Raw genomic sequence first — 20,005 nt, 5'->3', positions numbered from 1 at the left:
ATTTTAGTTTTGAAATATTTATGAAAGGCCAGGGAAGGATTAGAAAGTAAGTAAATATGGAAAAATTGTGAGGAAGATAACAAGATGATGTTTTTATTTTAATTGACAACAAATCATAAAAAAAAAAATTATAAACAAAAAATAATAATATTTTGAAAGTTGTCATTGTTGCTTTGTTAAAATATTTTTATTATTGTTCAATTGTATAAGGCTGTGTCGATAGCCCAAAACAATTTGTAACAAGTAGGGAAAGGCAACCGAACATTTTATACTCTCGCAATTTATTGATGTAATTTTATTACACACAATTTGAAATAAAGTCCAATAGAATAACGAAAATCAGCATATATAGTACATGAGGGTTGAGGTAATTCCTGAACCGATTTCACTTATTTTCAACGCCCAGTTATAATGGGAATAGGGGCAATTTGGCACCTGTTAGTAGGCAGACAAACGGCAATTCGGCCTTGAAATTACTCCTCAATTGCAAATCAACGAAACACCAGTCTGCAAAATCGCCAAAAAAGAGCTATAAAGAAGATTTTCCAGATATTCAAGTCGCTGGAGGTACTGCACAGGACTTACGCGACAACGAAAATATTTTTGGTGAAGCCATGATTCTGTTGGCAGGTGATTTTCGCCAGACTATTCTTGGAACAACAGTTGCTGACGAACTAATCACATTCCTAAAATCATCTTATTTGTGACGACACATAAAGAATCGCCAATTAACAAATAACATACGAGTGTTTTTCCAACAATACATCAATCATGCGATTGTAGAAATAGTTGAAAATGGTAGCGACGCAGTTGACACCTCGTTTTTAATGGGTTTCTGTCACTTCATGGCCTCGAAAGAGGAGCTCATTCATCGTATTTTTTCTGACATGAAACCACAATATATATAATTAACATAAATGGCTGATTGGTATTAAAAACCAAAGATATCAATGATCTCAATGCGACAATTTAGAATTCTGTTCCAAGACAGTTGACACAGCTACAAATCACGATGACGTAGTCAATTATCTCACAGAATATTTAAAATTGACTTGACTATCACCGCTCACTTTGCAATTAAAATTAGTGTAAGTTGTCATCATGCTGCGTAACATAAATCAACCTCGACTTTGCAATAGAACAAAACGGTGGCTTGGCCAACTTGCAAATTTGCTAATTTGTTACATACTTCAATATACGACAAAAAAATTCAAACTTTAACAAATTATTATGATTAATTTCAAATATATATAGCTATATTGAAAAAATTACTAATGTAATGTATATCTTAGCCACAAAAACGTATGGCCGGGTCTGCTAGTTATTTAATAAAATAAAGTAAAAATAAAAATTTAAGCTATTTCGCAATTATCTACATTTGTGCACTTCGCTGCAGCTCTAATGTAATTCAATAAGTAGTTTTCTGCTTAACTATGCCGATTCAATTAATTTCAGTTCGAATTTTTAAAGGCTCACTTTTCGGCTTATAAGTTTTAGATTTTTATTTAACGAAATCTAATTTCAAATATATTCAAGAATATATTTCTACTGCATACATACATATATACATTACATATGCATGTAATGTATGTACTTTAAAGGTACTGGTTGTGTTTGCCTAAAAGTGTGTGCAGTTCTCATTTTTTTTACTAAATCAACTTTGGCAGGCTTGTAGTGTGCTGTTATTGCGATGTATATTGATTTTCACGAATATTCGTGTTTACTCTAATTTTATTATGTTATTATTGCGAATGATATATTTTTTCACGAATATTCGTTTTTCATTACTGTTATTTTATTACATCTGTTAGTAAGCTACATAGTTGTCTGGTTACATTCGCACTCATTTGTTTGTGTGTGATTTTGTTGTTGTTTAATATACATATGCGTTTATATATTATATCGTGTATTAGTTGTTGTTGTTATTGTATTTACAATTACACTCACACACACACAAACATTCAAATATGTGAAGAAAAAATAAACAAAAATACACCATCAATTAATACAAATACATTGAATAAGAAGCATATAAAATCTCAATTACTAGCTTTATTCAAACCTGAACGGGAGGCATAGTTCACCAGCGCGAATTCGAGCAGTGCGCCAAAGACGAACGTCAAACAGACGCCAGTCCAAACGTCGATCGCCTTCGTGTAGGAGACAGGCGGCAGTGAGGCATTTATGCCCGATGTTTGCGTGGCCATGGTGAGTAGGGTGGTAACACCTGTAAAATAGCAATCGAATCATGTCACGAAAGGGCAGCACAGCAGCCAGGCAGCATACATTGCTAACACACATACATACAAAATAGCTAAAGAACTAAGTAACGGTACATTATAAACAATTTAATTCAAATATATATATATATATATATTTTTGTTTTAACTGAGAAGTTTCAGTATGAAATTGAAAAACAACACATAACAGAATTATGTAATATGTATTTAATTTTTTCAACTTGATTTGCTGTTATTCTGTAAGGAGTACTAGAGCTGAATGTCATAACAAATTACTACTTTGTACTTTTAAAAATTTGTATATTTAGTGACTATGTTTTTAATAGAGATGTGTGATATTAAGAAATAAAAACTTTTTGATTTGAAAGTTGCTGCTTATTTGAAACTTTAACTTGAAAGTGCTTTGTGTTGCTTTATTTTTTTATTGTTGTTGATTTTTTTTTTGTTTGGTTCTTAGTTTCGACTTACCCAATGACACACGTGCTGGTACGGCGCCTTGATCAAGCCAGAATGACACCCATGAGACAATTACCAGCATACAGCATGGGATATAAATTTGGATTAAGTAATATGAGAATTCTCGCTTGAATAGTAGATCGACTTTGAGGCAACTGTATTCACCTATGAGTATACAAGGTATCGTACATAAAAGTCAAAACTGAAAACATTTCGTTTGGGTTGGAGCTCACACAGAACATAAAACAGTTATAAAATACACGTATACAAATGAAAACATCAAAAGTGAAAATATATATACAAAATTAAAAACCTCATAATTGACTAATTAAAGAAGTGAATTTTGTATAAAACAAATATTAATGTTTTAGTAGAAAATCTTTACAAAGTACACATAGTTATATACAAATGATGCAGTGCTTTTTCACATTTATTTATTTTATTTTATTTTTATTCGTGAATGAAATATTTGTAAAAATATTTGTTTCTGAGACAGTTTTCGCAAACTTCCAACTCATATGTAATTGACGCTTAACTTCAGCTTTTTTTTAAGCTTTTAGGTTTGGTTAGGTTAAATGGCTGTCTAATGACGCACTTTTTCCTAAACCCTCTTTAGCTGGATAAAACCTTTTATACAAAAATTATGTTTGAAACCTTTGTGAGATGAATGCATTTAACCCTCTCATGCCCGAATTAAAATGGGCGGAGCTAACATATTTTTTAGGACAGATATATATTAGTAAACTAAAATATAAAGTCCAATGTACTCTGGTTCAGTTACAGAATTCTACTTATAGGCACAAGTTAAATTTTTATAAATAAACTAAACACTTTTTTTTTTTAATAACTCTCTTATCTTTACTCATTTATATAGTTCACTTTGTTTTAAAATAAAACAATTATTTTTATGTTTTTGAACACTTTTTGTATAACCACTTTAGTACAGTAGAACTCCAATTATCCGAATTAATGGGGACCGGGACCCATTCGGATAATCAAATATTCGGATAATCGGATTTTTTTTTTAAATTGGCATTGTAGAGAATAAAAGCTACGTTTTGATATTACAATATTTTTTTATTGAATTAAATGAAAGAAACATGAAATTTTCACATGTTTTAAATATAAATAAAATGTACTTATGTACAAGTTTAGAAATAAAAATCATTGTTTTTTAAACATCTCCGTCAATGTAAGCTGTTTTGCGGTCTTCAACCGTTTTCGGGCAGCCAGGTCACGCATTCGCTTGAGCAGTTGCAAGTGGTCACACTCGGGCTGACGCTCCATCCACTTCAAAGCAGTCTCGAGGCCGGCAAATGCTTCACTTGCTGATGGTCCAGCGTCTACTTCAACATCAGCAGAAAGTTTTTCTTCCACTTCCACTTCGTGGGGGGAAGTCAGTGTAGGCACAACGGCAAGTTAAGACAAGTCAAGTCAAGACTTGACGCGCAAACACTGGCTTCGCGGAGGGAAGAATAATAGCGCACTTAGACTTTTTTGGACAATTTTTTGTGATTCGGATAATCGGCGATTCGGATAGTCGGAGTTCGGATAATTGGAGTTCTACTGTATAATAATTTTATTAACGAAACCGATTTTGACAATTCCGCTCTGCGGAGAACGCATACTGAATGAATAATACGTGCACAGCTCATAACAGAAAATGTGCAGTTACATTTACAGCTTGCACAACACATAAGTCTACATAATTGAAAAAACCACTGGTCAAACATTGGGCATGAGAGGGTTAAAGTAATATCTCCGCAAAATACATTTTGTTTGGCATCAACCAATAAATATTTGAAGTACACTTTCAGAAGATCTTAAAGATAATTTACATTTTTTCCGAGTATCTTTAATAGACCTATTGCTTGAGACAGTCGGTAGGTATATGTTATAAGTATTCAGTTCAGATATTGTTATGTTGGTCTTCATAATGAACAATTTATTCATAACGAATTATTTAGATGCCCCTTCTCTGGCAGTTTTTCACTTAAGGGTTGTTTGAAACCGTACATAAGATTGCTTGCAAACTTAAATTAGTTTATCCGTGAGGCTGGAGTATATTTTCAAACCGTTGCTGAACCATATTTGTATCAAATAAAAATAGTTTAAGAACTGTTAAGGGATTTAATAATTTTCAACGTACTAAAGAGTACTCATTCTATTGATATTTCCTATTAATGAAATTTGTATATAGACCATTGTCACGTTTAATCTACTTTTTTTTAACTGGTTGAAGAAACACTGCATGTTTGCAAAAAAACAAAAAGGCAATAAGTCAAAATTAATAAGTATTCTATTAGTCATAGGCAAACATAAATAACAGCAGCGTTTTGAATTTTTTTCGAGAGTTTTTTTTTCTTTTTGCAACAAAAATGTTAACGGAATTGAAACGTATTTTCGAAAATCGTAAATATATGCTATTTGTTAATTTTTAAGAATACATTTTAATGTTCATTTCCGTTAATTTGTTGACCAAGCGTTCCATACTCTTCAAGACAAAGTTGTTTATTAGTACACATTCTCATATTTTTTTTCGTAACTTCTTTTCAGTATATTATATTTTTCAAGTTTTTTTTTTCTTTGTGGTTTTACATTTATTTTTACTGATATTTTTCAAAGTTTTCCGGTAGCTTTAAGTTCGATTTTCCCAATCTATCTCATCAATGCATCTGGCATATAGAATTGTTCATTTATTGTCCAATTTCAATTTGTCTTGCATTGTGAAGTGCTTCGCAGAAATCGCAAAATTGGGTGAAAAGTTTTAAGTATGTTAGTTTGGTTTCTGAAAGTTTTGAGAGTTTCCATGTTATTTGCGTGATTGTTTGTTGTGTTTATTTAGGAATTTACGTATATTTTGTTAAATATGTATGCAAGTGTGTATGTGTGTAGATTATGATTTGAATTTGGCATTCGTTTTAGCATTTGTTTCAAGTATTTTTTTTAGTATTTTTGTATCGTATTTCTAGCAATTAAATTGCGCTACAAAATTATAACGTAATTTATATAAATTCATAGTTTCAAATATTTATTTAGTTAGTGTTGTTCACATAAAGTGGTCTACTCAGAAAAGCTGCTAATATTGCAGTAAATAATTTCTATTCACTATTTGCTAATTGTTGCTAAATATCAAATGCACAACGGCAACTAACGGTATTAAATAAGCAAAATTAATTTTATGATAAATCCTTTTACCTCTTCACTTCTTCACTCTAGTTTTATAAAATCAATCAAATTTATTTAATTTGTTTTTGTTTTTATTATTTCACTACAAAAAACTAATTTATTGAATTACTATTAATTTAAAAAAAATATTTTTTTTTTTAATTATTTCAACCTTAGAAAATATATAGAAAACTGTAAAATTTCTCAAAAATAATATGAAGTTTATGTTACTGAAATAATATATAAGTAAATATAGCTAATTATAGTATTCAAAATTCTCGCAAGGTCCATGCTTCAAACTCAAAATGCAAATGAATATTAATTATTGACAATAGTGTGGAAGTATATTTTGAAGGTTACGGTAAATTATTGGAACTGAATTTTCGAAAATGCTTTTCAAATCAAATTTTGTACAACCGGCTTCACCCTTTAGCGGTACTTGAAGCAATCCATAATGTTGAATTACTTATGTACTAGCAAAAATTATGATTGAGTGATGTATTAGAGATATTTTTACTTAAGTATAGTCTGGATTTTCTAATCAATTTTTTGTCTTTTTGCAACTTCGTTAAGTGTAATATCTTAAAAATATTCTCTGAAAAATTGAAGTTGATCCGATAATTACTTTTCGAGTTATTCGGCAAATAGCAAAGAGCGCTCGGGCTAGTGTGAAACTTTAAATGCGTTTTTCTCAAAACTATGTTTTTTGAACTGGTGACAACTATAGCTTAAAAACCGCTCAGTAGATTTTAATTCAATTTATATAGCTTAGCAATAATTCTGGGCCTAATCGAAGCTTATTATTACTTTTGTAAAATAACATGATTTAATAGCAAACAAATTACGGCAAATTCAAATTTTTGTGTCTCTGACTACCTCTAACCCTTTAAAACCAAATATTTGCTCTATTATGTATATAAGTTCTAAAAATTTGTGGCTTCCAATAGACTGCGAACAGTATTTAGCGAATATTGTGCTTAACATGTACTTACAGTTTGTTACACAAGTATTTGGATTTTTTCAGTAAAGCAGAGATATTGAAATAAATTAGCCACATAAACTCTATATATTGATATGAACTAGAACTAGTAGGCAAATTAAGGCTCGATACCAGTCAGCAACTAACTTGGTACTAATAAAAAGGGCTTCTCTGCGGCAGAGTACGTAAGTATTGTATTACTCCATGAATCTTGGCGTCTGGGTCGCAACAAAATATGAAATAATTAAGCAGACTTTTATCTAAAAATACTGATAATAAGAATAATTTCCACAATAGCCGTTGCTGCGAATAGTAAATAGTTGAATTGAATTGAATAGTTAATTGAATTTTGAGAAAGTTGAGTTGATTTTACTTGATTTTTATGTAATTTGGAGGTGATAGCGAACACTGGCGGATGCAATGCTGTGGTAAGCCTCTGAACAATCAAAAGCTGCTGCTCTCAACTTAAGCACGAGTTTCAATGTTGTGAGATTTTATAAAAGATTTACTCTAAATATTCGATAACTTTAAATTTATAAGCATGCATAGGATAATTAAAACTCGTATTAGCATCTGTACTGTATTATAGCTCAAAATAAATATTAATAGATGAAAATACCTACCAATTGTGTTTTTTTATTCTAAGAATATATTAGCTAAATATGTATTTAAAGAGAATAATTTATAACGTAAACGGCCAATCGCAAGGTGATTAGCATGTCACTAGCTCTACAAGTTATTAAATGCAATGCATTGCCTGCTGTTTCATGATTTGGGGAATAATACTTGACATTCTTGTCGTCTAATTGTTGGTGCGAAGCACTTAGCATTTTTGTGTTTGGTGTTTTTGTGGGCATATGTGTGTGTGTGTAACTATTTATATGCGTCTATATGTGTGTAGGTGGGCGGTAAGCAATATTATTGGTATTTTGGTTAACAAACAACTTCTTCTTCGCATATTTCTGTTTTCGAAAATATTGTGAAATTAAAGTCAGATAAATAATTAATTAGTTATTTAGATAAGTAGTAAACAAGCACAACGTAAAAACAACAACAAGTATATAAATTCAATTATCAAATATATGTATATAAGTAGGTATATATGTACTCGTAAAAGAAGCAATTTGAATGATTTATGGAACAAAATTAAACAATTACATAATAATTGCATGATTATTATAAGTAAATAATGGTAATGTTATTTAATACATTATGGACTTGTGACCGTGTTTACAAATCGAATGAAATGAAATTGAATGGAGCAATCATATTGCAAAGATAATATAAACTATAAATCAATATTTTTTTTATACAATAAGTTTTATATTATTTTTTTTTTTTCATTTAAAATTTCCAATGTTAATTTTAACGCAGAAAGCATTAGTTAACACAATAAGAAGAGAGAGAGACCACATACCCGTATTGGTTTTACTGTTGCAATAATCAGTCAAGAATTTTTCTAGCGTGAAGCGTGGTAGGTGTAAGTTCTTAACCACTTGCACTGGGTCACCCTCCTTCCACAGGAACACCAGATCGTTTGTGGTCCAGCCGTCTGTGAAAAATTTAATTGGTTTAAGTATTACTAAATAAAATATGTTACTGCTGCTACAAAAAAAAAGTATGCATTCTCAAATAAATTACACATAATATAATGAATTATAATTTAATAATGATAGTTAAAAAGTGAGGTTAGCTCGCTTTGAAATAACACTAAGCTACTTTCGAGTACTTCCTAAATAACATGGAATTTATTTTCTGTAGAGAGTATATCTTCAATGATAATTTCTCAAGTCATTTGCGTATTTTTCTTTCAACTCACAGCTGGCCATTCGCAGTGAACAAATTTGTCGATCCAAAGGATATAATTTCAAATTCATGGGACAAGCCAGCGTCAGCGAGATACGAATACTGTATAGTACAGAACCATTTGGAAAGATGCGTATATAAACATTCGGCATGATGATGTTATGAAAATGACCCTCCTTCTCATTTGAGAAGAACAAATCGGGCATCCAAACGCGATTAGCTTCAGTTAGTGTTAGATACTTGAGACGACCTGCAAGATGAAATCAAAATGCGTTTAGTTTACAGAAGAAATCAATATTAAAATTATAAAATGCTTAAAACAATGTTTATTGTAGGTGTATGGACGAACTTTTAGTTCCACCATTCCCTCAGATATGTATGTTTGTCTAATTACATAGAATTTCATTACGAATGCAAAACAATCTAGTAAATGTCAGCAATTGTTTCAACATTACCTTGTATGTCATCGAATTTCAGCCGCTCATCGGTCCATTGCTCGCGGAAAGTCAATTGCACGCTGTATTCCTGTACACGTACGCACATACACCACGCACACACAGAAAATTGTCGATTAGTCAAATTCAGTATAATATTCGAAAACAGTAAATGTGATTATTGAGATTTATGATTTTCAAATATGATTATGTAATACTATACTACAATGGATTTTCTCTAATCATCTAATGCGCTCTTCGATTTACTATTTTGATCTGGTAATTTCCGAGTAATCAGTGAAATGTGGGTAAATTGCAATTTGGCATAGTAAAATTTTGTTCATACAATATTTCTGTTGCAATTAATCTAAATGGGTGCTACGAATTTTGAGAGCTTGTTCGAGCGATTTTGAATTAGTCGAAATTTAGCATTATGGCAATTGGTTGTTAAAGCAACTCGAATGCGAATGGCGATGTTGTTGGTGTGTATGGGTGGCAATTCTATGAAATTTTTTTATAAAAAATTTGTAGTTTTTGCTCGAATATGTTTTCGATATGTGCCGTTAAGCATGGTTTTTAACGAATTTCATTAAATTTTTTTGATTTTTGGGAGGGGAACGGTGGTTTATTGGTCTGATTCGGATTTTCTCTTCTGTAGCGTTTATGATGAGTTTGGCGTAAGAACTTTCTTTGCAAAAATAACTGTTCATGCCAGCATACACAGCATGTGTCAAGCAAGTTATAGATAAAGTCAAGCAGACAAGCAAAATAAATGCAACATCAAAAGCGTTAACGGTAAGCTGTTCGGTTTGCTTGGTTAGTATTGTACGATTATAAGATTGCAAAGCAACATGCAGCAGCGGTAATGCAGTGGCATTCAAAATTATTTTGTCACACATACAGTAGTAGCATTCAGTATACATATATACTATGTGGCAGTGAATAAATGTTATTACATACATATAAATATACACACATACATTAAGCATTCATATAAAGCTATATATATACTTGAGTAGAATTAGCGATAACAGTTAAAGATTATATGGTATTGAATATTATGTATTATAAACAGTAAGCAGGCAGAAATTAATTGTTTTTAAATGTGAGTAACTTACAAAGTAACTGTCATAATAAGCTAGCACCTAAATTTATAAAGTGAATAATTATATTTGTAATAATAAATAAAGTGAAAGAAATGTATTTAAAACTCGTAACAGCATTATTAACTTGTGTTTCAAGATTTTTTAATTGTAGTGTGATGTGGTCCAAGACCTTTTCCAAATTTCTTAGCTACAATATTCTCACAAAGTAAAGTTAATACCTCTAAATCAAATTAGTTAAAAGTAATTTTCATATCGAAGTAACTGTAATCCAAAAAAAAAATTGAAATTTATTTAAAAAATAAGATAACGTTTTTCACTTAATATTTTTAGTAAATTTGCCTTTCTCAGAGAGTAGCAAACGAACACTAAATAGACTGAGCCTACAATGAGTAAAATTTTGTACATTTATACGTTCAGGTGATTTCAATTTCACCCTGTTACATTTTCTTTAAAAGTCGTTTGTATGTATGTTGTAAAGGTACTGCAGTTGAGCTATTATCATTTTTCATGCAATTTTACTAGAACGCGCAATTCAATGTAATTTATTAGACTTCCCACACACTAGTACAGTACAGTTTTTCTAGTTAAGAATAAATAGTATTCTCAGTAATAAAAAATATCAAGTAACTCTTCACCTTCAGGTGAAAAAGCACAAGAATAACTATTTTTCTGTCGAAGTTTGTTATGCAAATTTTAGCAGTCAGTTTTTACACATATGTAGCTAGTAATACAAAATACCAGGATATTAGTCAAAATAAATTGTTTAAGAGGAAAAATCTTATGTTTGCCTCCAAGAGAATTTTTCTCGCATGACATACTTTTTATACCCTCGCAACAAAAGTTGCTAAGAGAGTATTATAGTTTCGTTCACATAACGGTTGGTTGTAAGTCCTAAAACTGAACGAGTTAGATATGTATATATCAAAATGATCAGGGTGACAAGTAAAGTTCAAATCCGGATGTCTGTCTGTCCGTATGTGCGTCTGTCTGTGCAACGGATAACTTGAGTAAAAATTGAGATATCTTGATGAAACTTGGAAGACGTATTTCTTGGCACCATAAGAAGGTTAAGTTTGAAGATGGGCGTAATCAGACCACAGCCACGCCCACAAAATTTCTATAACCGAAAATATATAAAAAGCTAAAAAGGATCACACTATGAAGGGTCATATGTGGATGTAATTTTTATGGGGAAGTGGGCGTGTTTTGTACATATCTCGTAAACAACTAAAGCTATATCAAGGAAACTCTCAGGAGTCGCTTCTTTTTGGGTACTATCTAATACAGTCCAAAAATGGAGGAAATATAACCACGCCTACCTCCCATACAAAGGTTATTTTGAAAACTACTAAAAATGCTTTAATTCAGTAAGGAAAACCACCAGAAACCTTAAATTTCATTATAAACATGGTACAGAAGAGCTGCACTCAAAATAACATAAAAAATTTTAAATGGGCGTGGTTCCGCCCACTTATGGGTCAAAAACCATATCTCCGAAACTACTCGACCAATTTCAATGAAATTCGGTTCATAATATCTTCCTATCTTCCCAATGATATGTTGTGAAAATAGGTCAAATCGGTTCACAACCACGCCTACTTTCCATATACCAGAACTTTGAAGTCGATCTGAATAGTTTACTTTACAATATACATATAAAGTAAGCACTAGTGAAGATATCGGAACAGAACATTGCAAAAATACCATATTTTAAGAGTGGCATCGTCCTTCTAAAAATTGTCGAAATCGGTCCATAAGTTTTCAAGGTCCTATATATCGAATATGAGGACCTCAGTGCTTCTAACAAATTCTTCACCTTCTTTCATATACCTAATATTTGGTTTCCAACATTTGATGGACTTTATACCATATACAATGCCGAATATGTGGGTCAAATTGTTTGTTATATTAATAAATTTAAATAACTAATTGCGAGAGTATAAAATGTTCGGTGACACCCAGTTTTTCTAGTTAATAATAAATGGCATTCTCAGTAATAAAAATGGTCAAGTAACTCTATCTTCAAGTGAAATAGCACAATAATAACTATTTTTCTGTCGAAGTTTGTTATGCAAATTTTAGCAGTCAGTTTTTACACATATGTAGTTAGCTAGTAATACGAAATGCCAGGATATTAGTCAAATTAAATCATTTAACAGGAAAATTCTTATGTTTGCCACAAAGAGAATTTTTCTCGCTGACATACTTTTTTCTTGTAATAAATGTAAAATATCAAGAAAATTGTTATATTTGTTTCAAAGAGAACTTTTCTCGCATGAAATATGTAGTTTGGAGTTGTAGTTATTAATTTTTAATAACATGAATATATTATTATTATTATTAGATTTTTATGCAAAAGCATGCCCATTTACATGCAACAACTACAAAGTAGAGTTATCAGACAATTAAAAAGCGAAAACAAAGCAATAACACAAAAACAAAACATTAATGAAATATTAAAGTTTAATGAAACTAATAAGTAAAAAATATTGTTTTCAACTGTCCGTAAAAAAAAAAAATTGAACAATTTCAAATAAAATTAATTGTGTAAGATTAATTAAGTTCAAAAGAAACGCTTAAAAAAATTGCTGTAAAGTGAATAAGCCGTACGAATACAATTGCAAAATTGAAATATTCGTATTTGCAAGTATGATGCGTTTTTTAAGTGAATTACTCACTGATGAAATTAAATTCTTTTTTTTTTATTTACTAAATAGTATAAAATGTTTTTAAATTTTACTATTGAAAACTATTCATATAAAAAGTTAATTATATAATAATTATATAATTATTACAATATTAAAACACTATTTAAATGACAATTATCGCTGAAATAAATATGAAATTATTTTTGTTTCATTAAACTCACTGTAAAGCATTTTGCAATTAATCTCAAACAAAAGCAGATAACACTTGAAACTTAGACAAACTGACAAAGGTTTAGTATGAAATCAGATTTCAAAATTAAACTAAAAGAAAAGAAAAGAAATAAAAACTTGATGATTTCGGTGCACCTGCCTAAACGTTATGTAAACTAAATATTGTACATTTGTGATATTTATATGCATTTAGTGTTACCATATTGTCATAATAGTATTTATTGCTTTCACTTTGCGCATAAACATATATTATATTTCGTTATAAAGATTTTTTTCGTTATTACTATACTTAAAATGTAACTTACTTTGTAACAGTGAAATTATAAACATATTTACAAGTTCTGTGTCTTTTGTAGACTTGTAATTATTGCAGATAATGGTGAATAGCTACAATTGTGTTTACTTACTTTTGCGACGTTAAACAACACTGTTTGTGGTGCTTGATAAATCGTTTTGTGTTTATAGTTTATTGATTGCAACACCTTACTTTATTAATGTACTTTATTGTTATTATAGTAATTGGTGAAATTTAATAGACGTTAAAATCCAGTGTTAAATGATTACTTGAGAAAATGTACGAAAACAATTTGTACAAAGTGTACACGAAATAAGCATCAACAAAATGGCGCTAAAAGAAATACGAGTGAAAAGTTATGAGAAAATTGTGCTATTGATGACTTTGTATGTAATACTTTTAAATAATGTTAACTTCCGCAAATTTTAATACAAAAATCATATTGGAGACCTGATGCCCTGTTATGTTACATTAAATATTTATTAAAAAAAAATATTTATTTAGTACTTTTTGTGGCGGTAATTTTTGAATATATACATATATAAATATGTTAATTCTCATAAGTATGCGCTAAAAAAAACTGTGGTATTTAAATTTAAATTAATTAAATTTCGTATAATTTCTTAATGAATTTCATTATATTTTGTTAGCAGTAAAATTGACTATTGTCTAGACTAAATTCATTTTGACATCTTCATTTATACAATATAGAATATTATTTTACTTCTCTAAGGCACAAGTTAATTTCTTACATAGAAATATTACTTATTTTTGAAAATATAATCTCAATTATGGGATAGATACCGAGAGCTGAAGAGGGAAGCGAGACGCATTTGCAGACAAAAAAAGAAAGAGGCCGAAATGCGTGAGTACGAAGAGCTTGAGAAGCTGGCAGACAGAGGGAATGCTCGAAAATTTTATGAAAAAATGAAGCGACTTAACGAAGGTTTCAAGACCGGAGCATCCTCATGTAGAGACCAAGGTGGTAATCTGGTAACCGATGTCCAGGGCATACTGGGATTATGGAGGGAACACTTCTCCGACCTGCTGAATGGCAGTGAGAGTACAACACCAGGAGATGGCGAACCCGATCCCCCAATCGATGACGATGGAACAGATGTTCCATTACCCGACCATGAAGAAATTCGAATAGCAATTACCCGCTTGAAGAACAACAAAGCAGCGGGGGCCGATAGATTACCGGCAGAACTATTCAAATACGGCGGCGAAGAACTGATAAGGTGCATGCATCAGCTTCTTTGCAGAATATGGTCGGAAGAAAGCATGCCTGACGATTGGAATCTCAGTGTGCTCTGCCCAATCCATAAAAAGGGAGATCCCACAATCTGCGCCAATTACCGTGGGATCAGCCTCCTAAATATCGCATACAAGGTTCTATCGAGCGTATTGTGTGAAAGACTAAAGCCCACCGTCAACAAACTGATTGGACCTTATCAGTGTGGCTTTAGACCTGGAAAATCGACAACTGACCAGATATTCACCATGCGCCAAATCTTGGAAAAGACCCGAGAAAAGAGGATCGACACACACCACCTTTTTGTCGATTTTAAAGCTGCTTTCGACAGCACGAAAAGGAGTTGCCTTTACGCCGCGATGTCTGAATTTGGTATCCCCGCAAAACTAATACGGCTGTGTAAATTGACGTTGAGCAACACCAAAAGCTCCGTCATGATTGGGAAGGACCTCTCCGAGCCGTTCGATACCAAACGAGGTTTCAGACAAGGTGACTCACTATCGTGCGACTTCTTTAACCTGATGCTGGAAAAAATTATAAGAGCTGCAGAGCTAAACCGAGAAGGTACAATCTTCTACAAGAGTGTACAGCTTCTGGCGTACGCCGATGATATTGATATCATCGGAAGCAACAACCGCGCCGTTTGTTCTGCTTTTTCCCGCATGGATAAGGAGGCGAAGCGAATGGGTCTGGAGGTGAATGAGGACAAGACGAAATATCTCCTGTCATCAAACAAACAGTCGGCGCATTCGCGTCTTGGCTCCCACGTCACTGTTGACAGTCATAACTTCGAGGTCGTAGATAATTTCGTATACCTGGGAACCAGCATCAACAACACGAACAATGTCAGCCTCGAAATCCAGCGCAGAATAACTCTTGCCAACAGGTGCTACTTTGGACTGAGTAGGCAATTGAACAGTAAAGTCCTCTCTCGACGAACCAAAATCAAGCTCTACAAGTCACTTATCATTCCCGTCCTGCTTTACGGTGCAGAAGCTTGGACGATGTCAACATCAGATGAGACGACACTAGGAGTTTTCGAGAGGAAAATTTTGCGCAAGATTTATGGTCCTCAGAACATTGGCAACGGCGAATACCGCAGACGATGGAACGATGAGCTGTACGAGTTATACGACGACATTGACATAGTTCAGCGAATAAAAAGACAGCGGCTACGCTGGCTAGGTCATGTTGTCCGAATGGACGAAAACACTCCAGCCCTGAAAGTGTTCGATGCAGTACCCGCCGGAGGAAGCCGAGGAAGGGGAAGGCCTCCACTCCGTTGGAGGGACCAGGTGGAGAGCGACCTGGTTACACTTGGGATCTCCAACTGGCGCCGAACTGCAAAGGAGAGAGACAGGTGGCACACTATCGTCGATTCGGCTATAACCGGCTAAACGGTTGCAACGCCAATCACATACATACAATCTCAATTATCTAACTAACCAATTTAAACAGTGGATTGTCAAACAGCTCGTTGACCAGTGAGTAATCTTTCACAAATTATTTAATATAAAACTGCGCTTTATATATTTCCACCTCATGTTACGCATTAGTTTTTACTTAAAGAATTATGAGGACAGTAAAAGATGTATATTATAGATATGCATGTAAGTTAGACCCAGCAAAATTCTGAAGCACTGCTACACTAAGTTTGGTTTTATTGCATATTTGGAGAAGTGGTACCAAGGTAAGTACCTGTCACCAGCTTGGGTCAAGTACCTTTTCTTTATGTTCGCAAATGTTTCTTAAATGTGTTATGCTTTCACAAATCGAAACCCTTTACTGAATAAGTTTCGCTTTAGAACTGTTGGCTATGAGTATAAATGAGAACAACGTATTGAAATGTAGGAGACTCTAATTTTAGACCATCAAAAATATTGGGAATAGTATAAGCCACCAAAACAACAACTATAGCACGGAAAGTGGTTAAAGAAAACATAAAAAAGAAAGACCACTCATAACCGTACAAGTCTACAGAGCCAATTAATAGTAAATGGTTATCGATAACTACACAGATTAATTGTTCAGTTTTGATGGTTTTCATTTTTATCTAACGAATTTCATTGACAAAACAATCGCTAAGTACGGAAACAATTGTTTATAAAAAATTGTTACATCTAGATTAGATTACAGTAAATAAGTTATTGAAGATATAAAAATAAATAATGACTCGGATGACTGAAAAGTGCAGTCTGTGAAACTATGCATATTACGTTTCAGATGAAAACAGTTATAAATTTCCTTATATTTAAAAAATAAAAGTGAGAAGTTTTTAATAAAGAATGGAAAGTCGAAAATTAGTAGAATAAAAAAATGTTTTGAAATATGCTGAAATGAATGGAATGTAAAATGATGCGCACGATTTCTAAAAGTGAGAAACAATCAAATAAGAAAGACTTTATCACAATCACGCACAGTTCTTAAAGAAAAAGTATATGTATGTTTATAAATATACATAGATGTATGGTATGCATTGAATAGAATAGTTAGAATAAATATAGTTAGGTTAAAGTTTTGTTAAATTTTAATTTTTTCTTCTTCTTTAGTTGCAATTTACAGTTTTACGTGTAGTCGAGAAACAAGCGTAGACATTAATAAAAATATTAGTACAGTGGGAAAGTTAAGTCTCTGATGTGGAGAAATGATAAATAGTTTGGTTAGTAATGGTAATTCTGATGCTGTTGTGAACCAAAATTTGTACTTAATCCATGAAAAATACACATCTGAATTTTTACATAAAATATTTACTCTTGTATAATACAAATACATTGATGTTGTTCATTAGATATCATATACAAATACTCGTACATACATGTATTTACTTAGCTTTCATAATCATAACAATTACGTTTAGTTAGTAATGAAAATTCAAAAACGAAAATTTTTATTTATAAAATCATAGTTTATTTAACACAAAAGCAATTTGATTTTTTTTTTTTTGTTTTTGGTAATTTACATAGAGAAAACTGTAGTAATTGCTGTTATTACAAGTGGTGAATTGGTGGTTACAAGGTGAAAGCTCAAGTGGCCGAGTAATCGAGTTGTTGCGAAAGCGTGCCTTTTTCGTATGGAGAACGTTGTATATAGGATTGGTTATTAAGGCCCAGCAGCTGTTTGGGAATATGATACAATTGTGAGTTTTGAGTTTAAGTTTCGCGTTTGCTGGTGGTTTCAAATGAATTGTTTGAATTGAAAAGCGTTTGAAAATGGACAGGCGGCGGGTTTCTATAAACAGCATTGTATTTTCATTTGATTTTTGAAATGTGTTCGCTAATAAACGCCTTGTTGAGGCAAAATAACCGATTTTATTATTGTGTATAGAATAATCTTTTGCAAGAACGAAGAAGAAAGTTTATAGAACTAAATATTTTTGTAGCAACTTCTTCAGTGTCAAGCAAGTCTTTTAATCGAATGCGCAGTTGCAATTAAATGTGTTTGTGTTAAAAAAATGTGCAATTATTGGTGTAAAGTTTTTAGAATAGTTAATCATTGAGTAGCTTTTAGGAGCGTTGTTAGTCATACAATTTTTATTATTTGTTATTAAAATTAAAACAAAACTTTTGATCTTTTTAAATTTGAAATAATTGCACAATCCAACAGAGCATGAATCATTCAGCAAAGTCGCTAATAGAAACTATTACACTACTTATTAAGCTTAATACTAGAGTTTCCGCTTCCTAAAGTAGACCATATGAATTTCGGTTAAACACTAAAAGCTCTCTTCTTTATGTTATAAGCTTTCAAATTATTGACAACTTTTTTATTGAAATTTGTATTTATACATTTAGATAAAGTAATCGAATACATTTGTCGCACATTATATTCCAATAGCTCCCGTCTTAGGCGATCGTTTAATTCGTCGTTAGGCGATCGAACTTAAAAAAGATTTATTATTAAAAAATTTATGTATTTGAAATTATACTCAAATCTAGGTAATCTAGGTAGGTTTAATATACATATAGTATGTATGTACTTTCCTGTCTCATCTAAAACGTTAGTTGTACCTTAAAACCACTCAATGATATTAAAATTTTAATTATACGGTGTATTGTGTTCATTAATTTTTGTTGATATGAAATTCTTCATTGCTGAAAGTTTGGAAAACTCACCATTTTGTAATCGTCGATTTTAGAGATAGATCTTAAGAACATGTTGACATAGACAAGTGTAGGCGCATTTTCTAGAATTTCACATTCGAATTTCGCTATTTAGTAAAGGTTCATTTACTTGTTGAACAAAAAAATTTCTTGGTATTTGGTAAATTAAAATTAAAGTTGTCAAAAATATGTTTAAATAAATTAAAAAAAAAATTTTAAATATATTTATAACCTCATTTTTTTACAGACAAAAATATGCAATACAAGTTATGTTTTTGAAAACAAAATAAAAAAGTTAAAAGTTGAAAGTTGAAAATCAGGCATACGTTAAATGCCATTGATTATGCTTTACATAGACAAAATTAATGTGCAATAAGTTTTAATTGATGAAAACAAATAAATAATAGTATTTTTTTTTTCTATAATTAAGACTGATGTTTAGGCGCTGATTTAATACAGGATTCGCCATATACGTTCTCCCTATGATGATGTTTATGAAAAACAAAAGTTTAATTATAGTTGGCAATACTATATTGTACACAATTGCTTTTTGAGCATTATTATTATTAACTGACATTACAACTAAAATTAATTATGAGAACCTTAAGTCTTAAATATACATACATATTTTTACTGACTTAAAATAAGTTTTGCAATTCATTCGCAGCTAAAATATCTTACTAGTACTATTTCACTGACGCTTATCGTATATAGAATTTTTATATACAGTACATACCATAAATATTCATACCAGTTTTTATATTGTTTTCTTTTTTTTTATTTTTTTAACGTCTTGATGAAAGTGTGAACGAAATGAAAATGAATGAACTAATTGTAAATTCTATTTAGTTTAAGGGTATGTTCATAAGTATGTGTATTGTGAAACATGTCTGTATGGATCTCATTAAAAGTAATTGCATTGTAATTAAAAAGATATATGCATTGAAAACTTGTGGTGCATTTAAATCAAATAAAACAAACAACAAAAATACATGTAAATATTAATAAAATTATGTATGGATTTTGGCATGGTAACGGTTTATTCATACCACTTTATTTTAATTTTATTTCTTCGCTTGCTCTAAGTCCACTTATGGAGTGAGCTAATTTTATGAGAGCTTATATTGAATTTTTATTTAACCTAAAGTTGAAAACATGAAATAATCGCATATAAATGAAATTAAAAACTATGCGTAAATAATACAAACTCGTACTTTTATGATTACAAATAATTATAAAAAAACCCAGAACTAACGGCATGTGTTAGTGCGTGAAACTAGTGCCAAT

The 20,005-nt window shown here is 31.3% G+C and overlaps 1 protein-coding gene across 27 annotated transcripts in view; it reads right to left on the bottom strand.

The window, feature by feature from the left end:
* LOC105214133 (glutamate-gated chloride channel) overlaps positions 1-20,005 on the bottom strand; it is a 74,735-nt gene that overhangs the window by 9,890 nt on the left and 44,840 nt on the right. For 9 of the 27 annotated variants that reach the window (XM_054227818.1, XM_054227839.1, XM_054227828.1 and 6 more), the window contains 6 exons: positions 18,731-18,801; positions 9,105-9,174; positions 8,663-8,899; positions 8,261-8,395; positions 2,709-2,861; positions 2,048-2,227 (listed from right to left, as the gene is read on the bottom strand). In XM_054227818.1, coding sequence (XP_054083793.1) covers positions 2,048-2,227; positions 2,709-2,861; positions 8,261-8,395; positions 8,663-8,899; positions 9,105-9,174; positions 18,731-18,801 — 846 coding nt within the window. The remainder of the gene's footprint in view (positions 1-2,047; positions 2,228-2,708; positions 2,862-8,260; positions 8,396-8,662; positions 8,900-9,104; positions 9,175-18,730; positions 18,802-20,005) is intronic. The other 18 variants (XM_054227882.1, XM_054227900.1, XM_054227904.1 and 15 more) reach the window with 3 other exon arrangements.

Source organism: Zeugodacus cucurbitae, chromosome 2, assembly GCF_028554725.1.
Source record: "Zeugodacus cucurbitae isolate PBARC_wt_2022May chromosome 2, idZeuCucr1.2, whole genome shotgun sequence".
Classification (NCBI taxonomy): domain Eukaryota; kingdom Metazoa; phylum Arthropoda; class Insecta; order Diptera; family Tephritidae; genus Zeugodacus; species Zeugodacus cucurbitae.
Note: the sequence above shows the minus strand (reverse complement) of the source record. Positions and strands in the feature narration are given on the sequence as shown.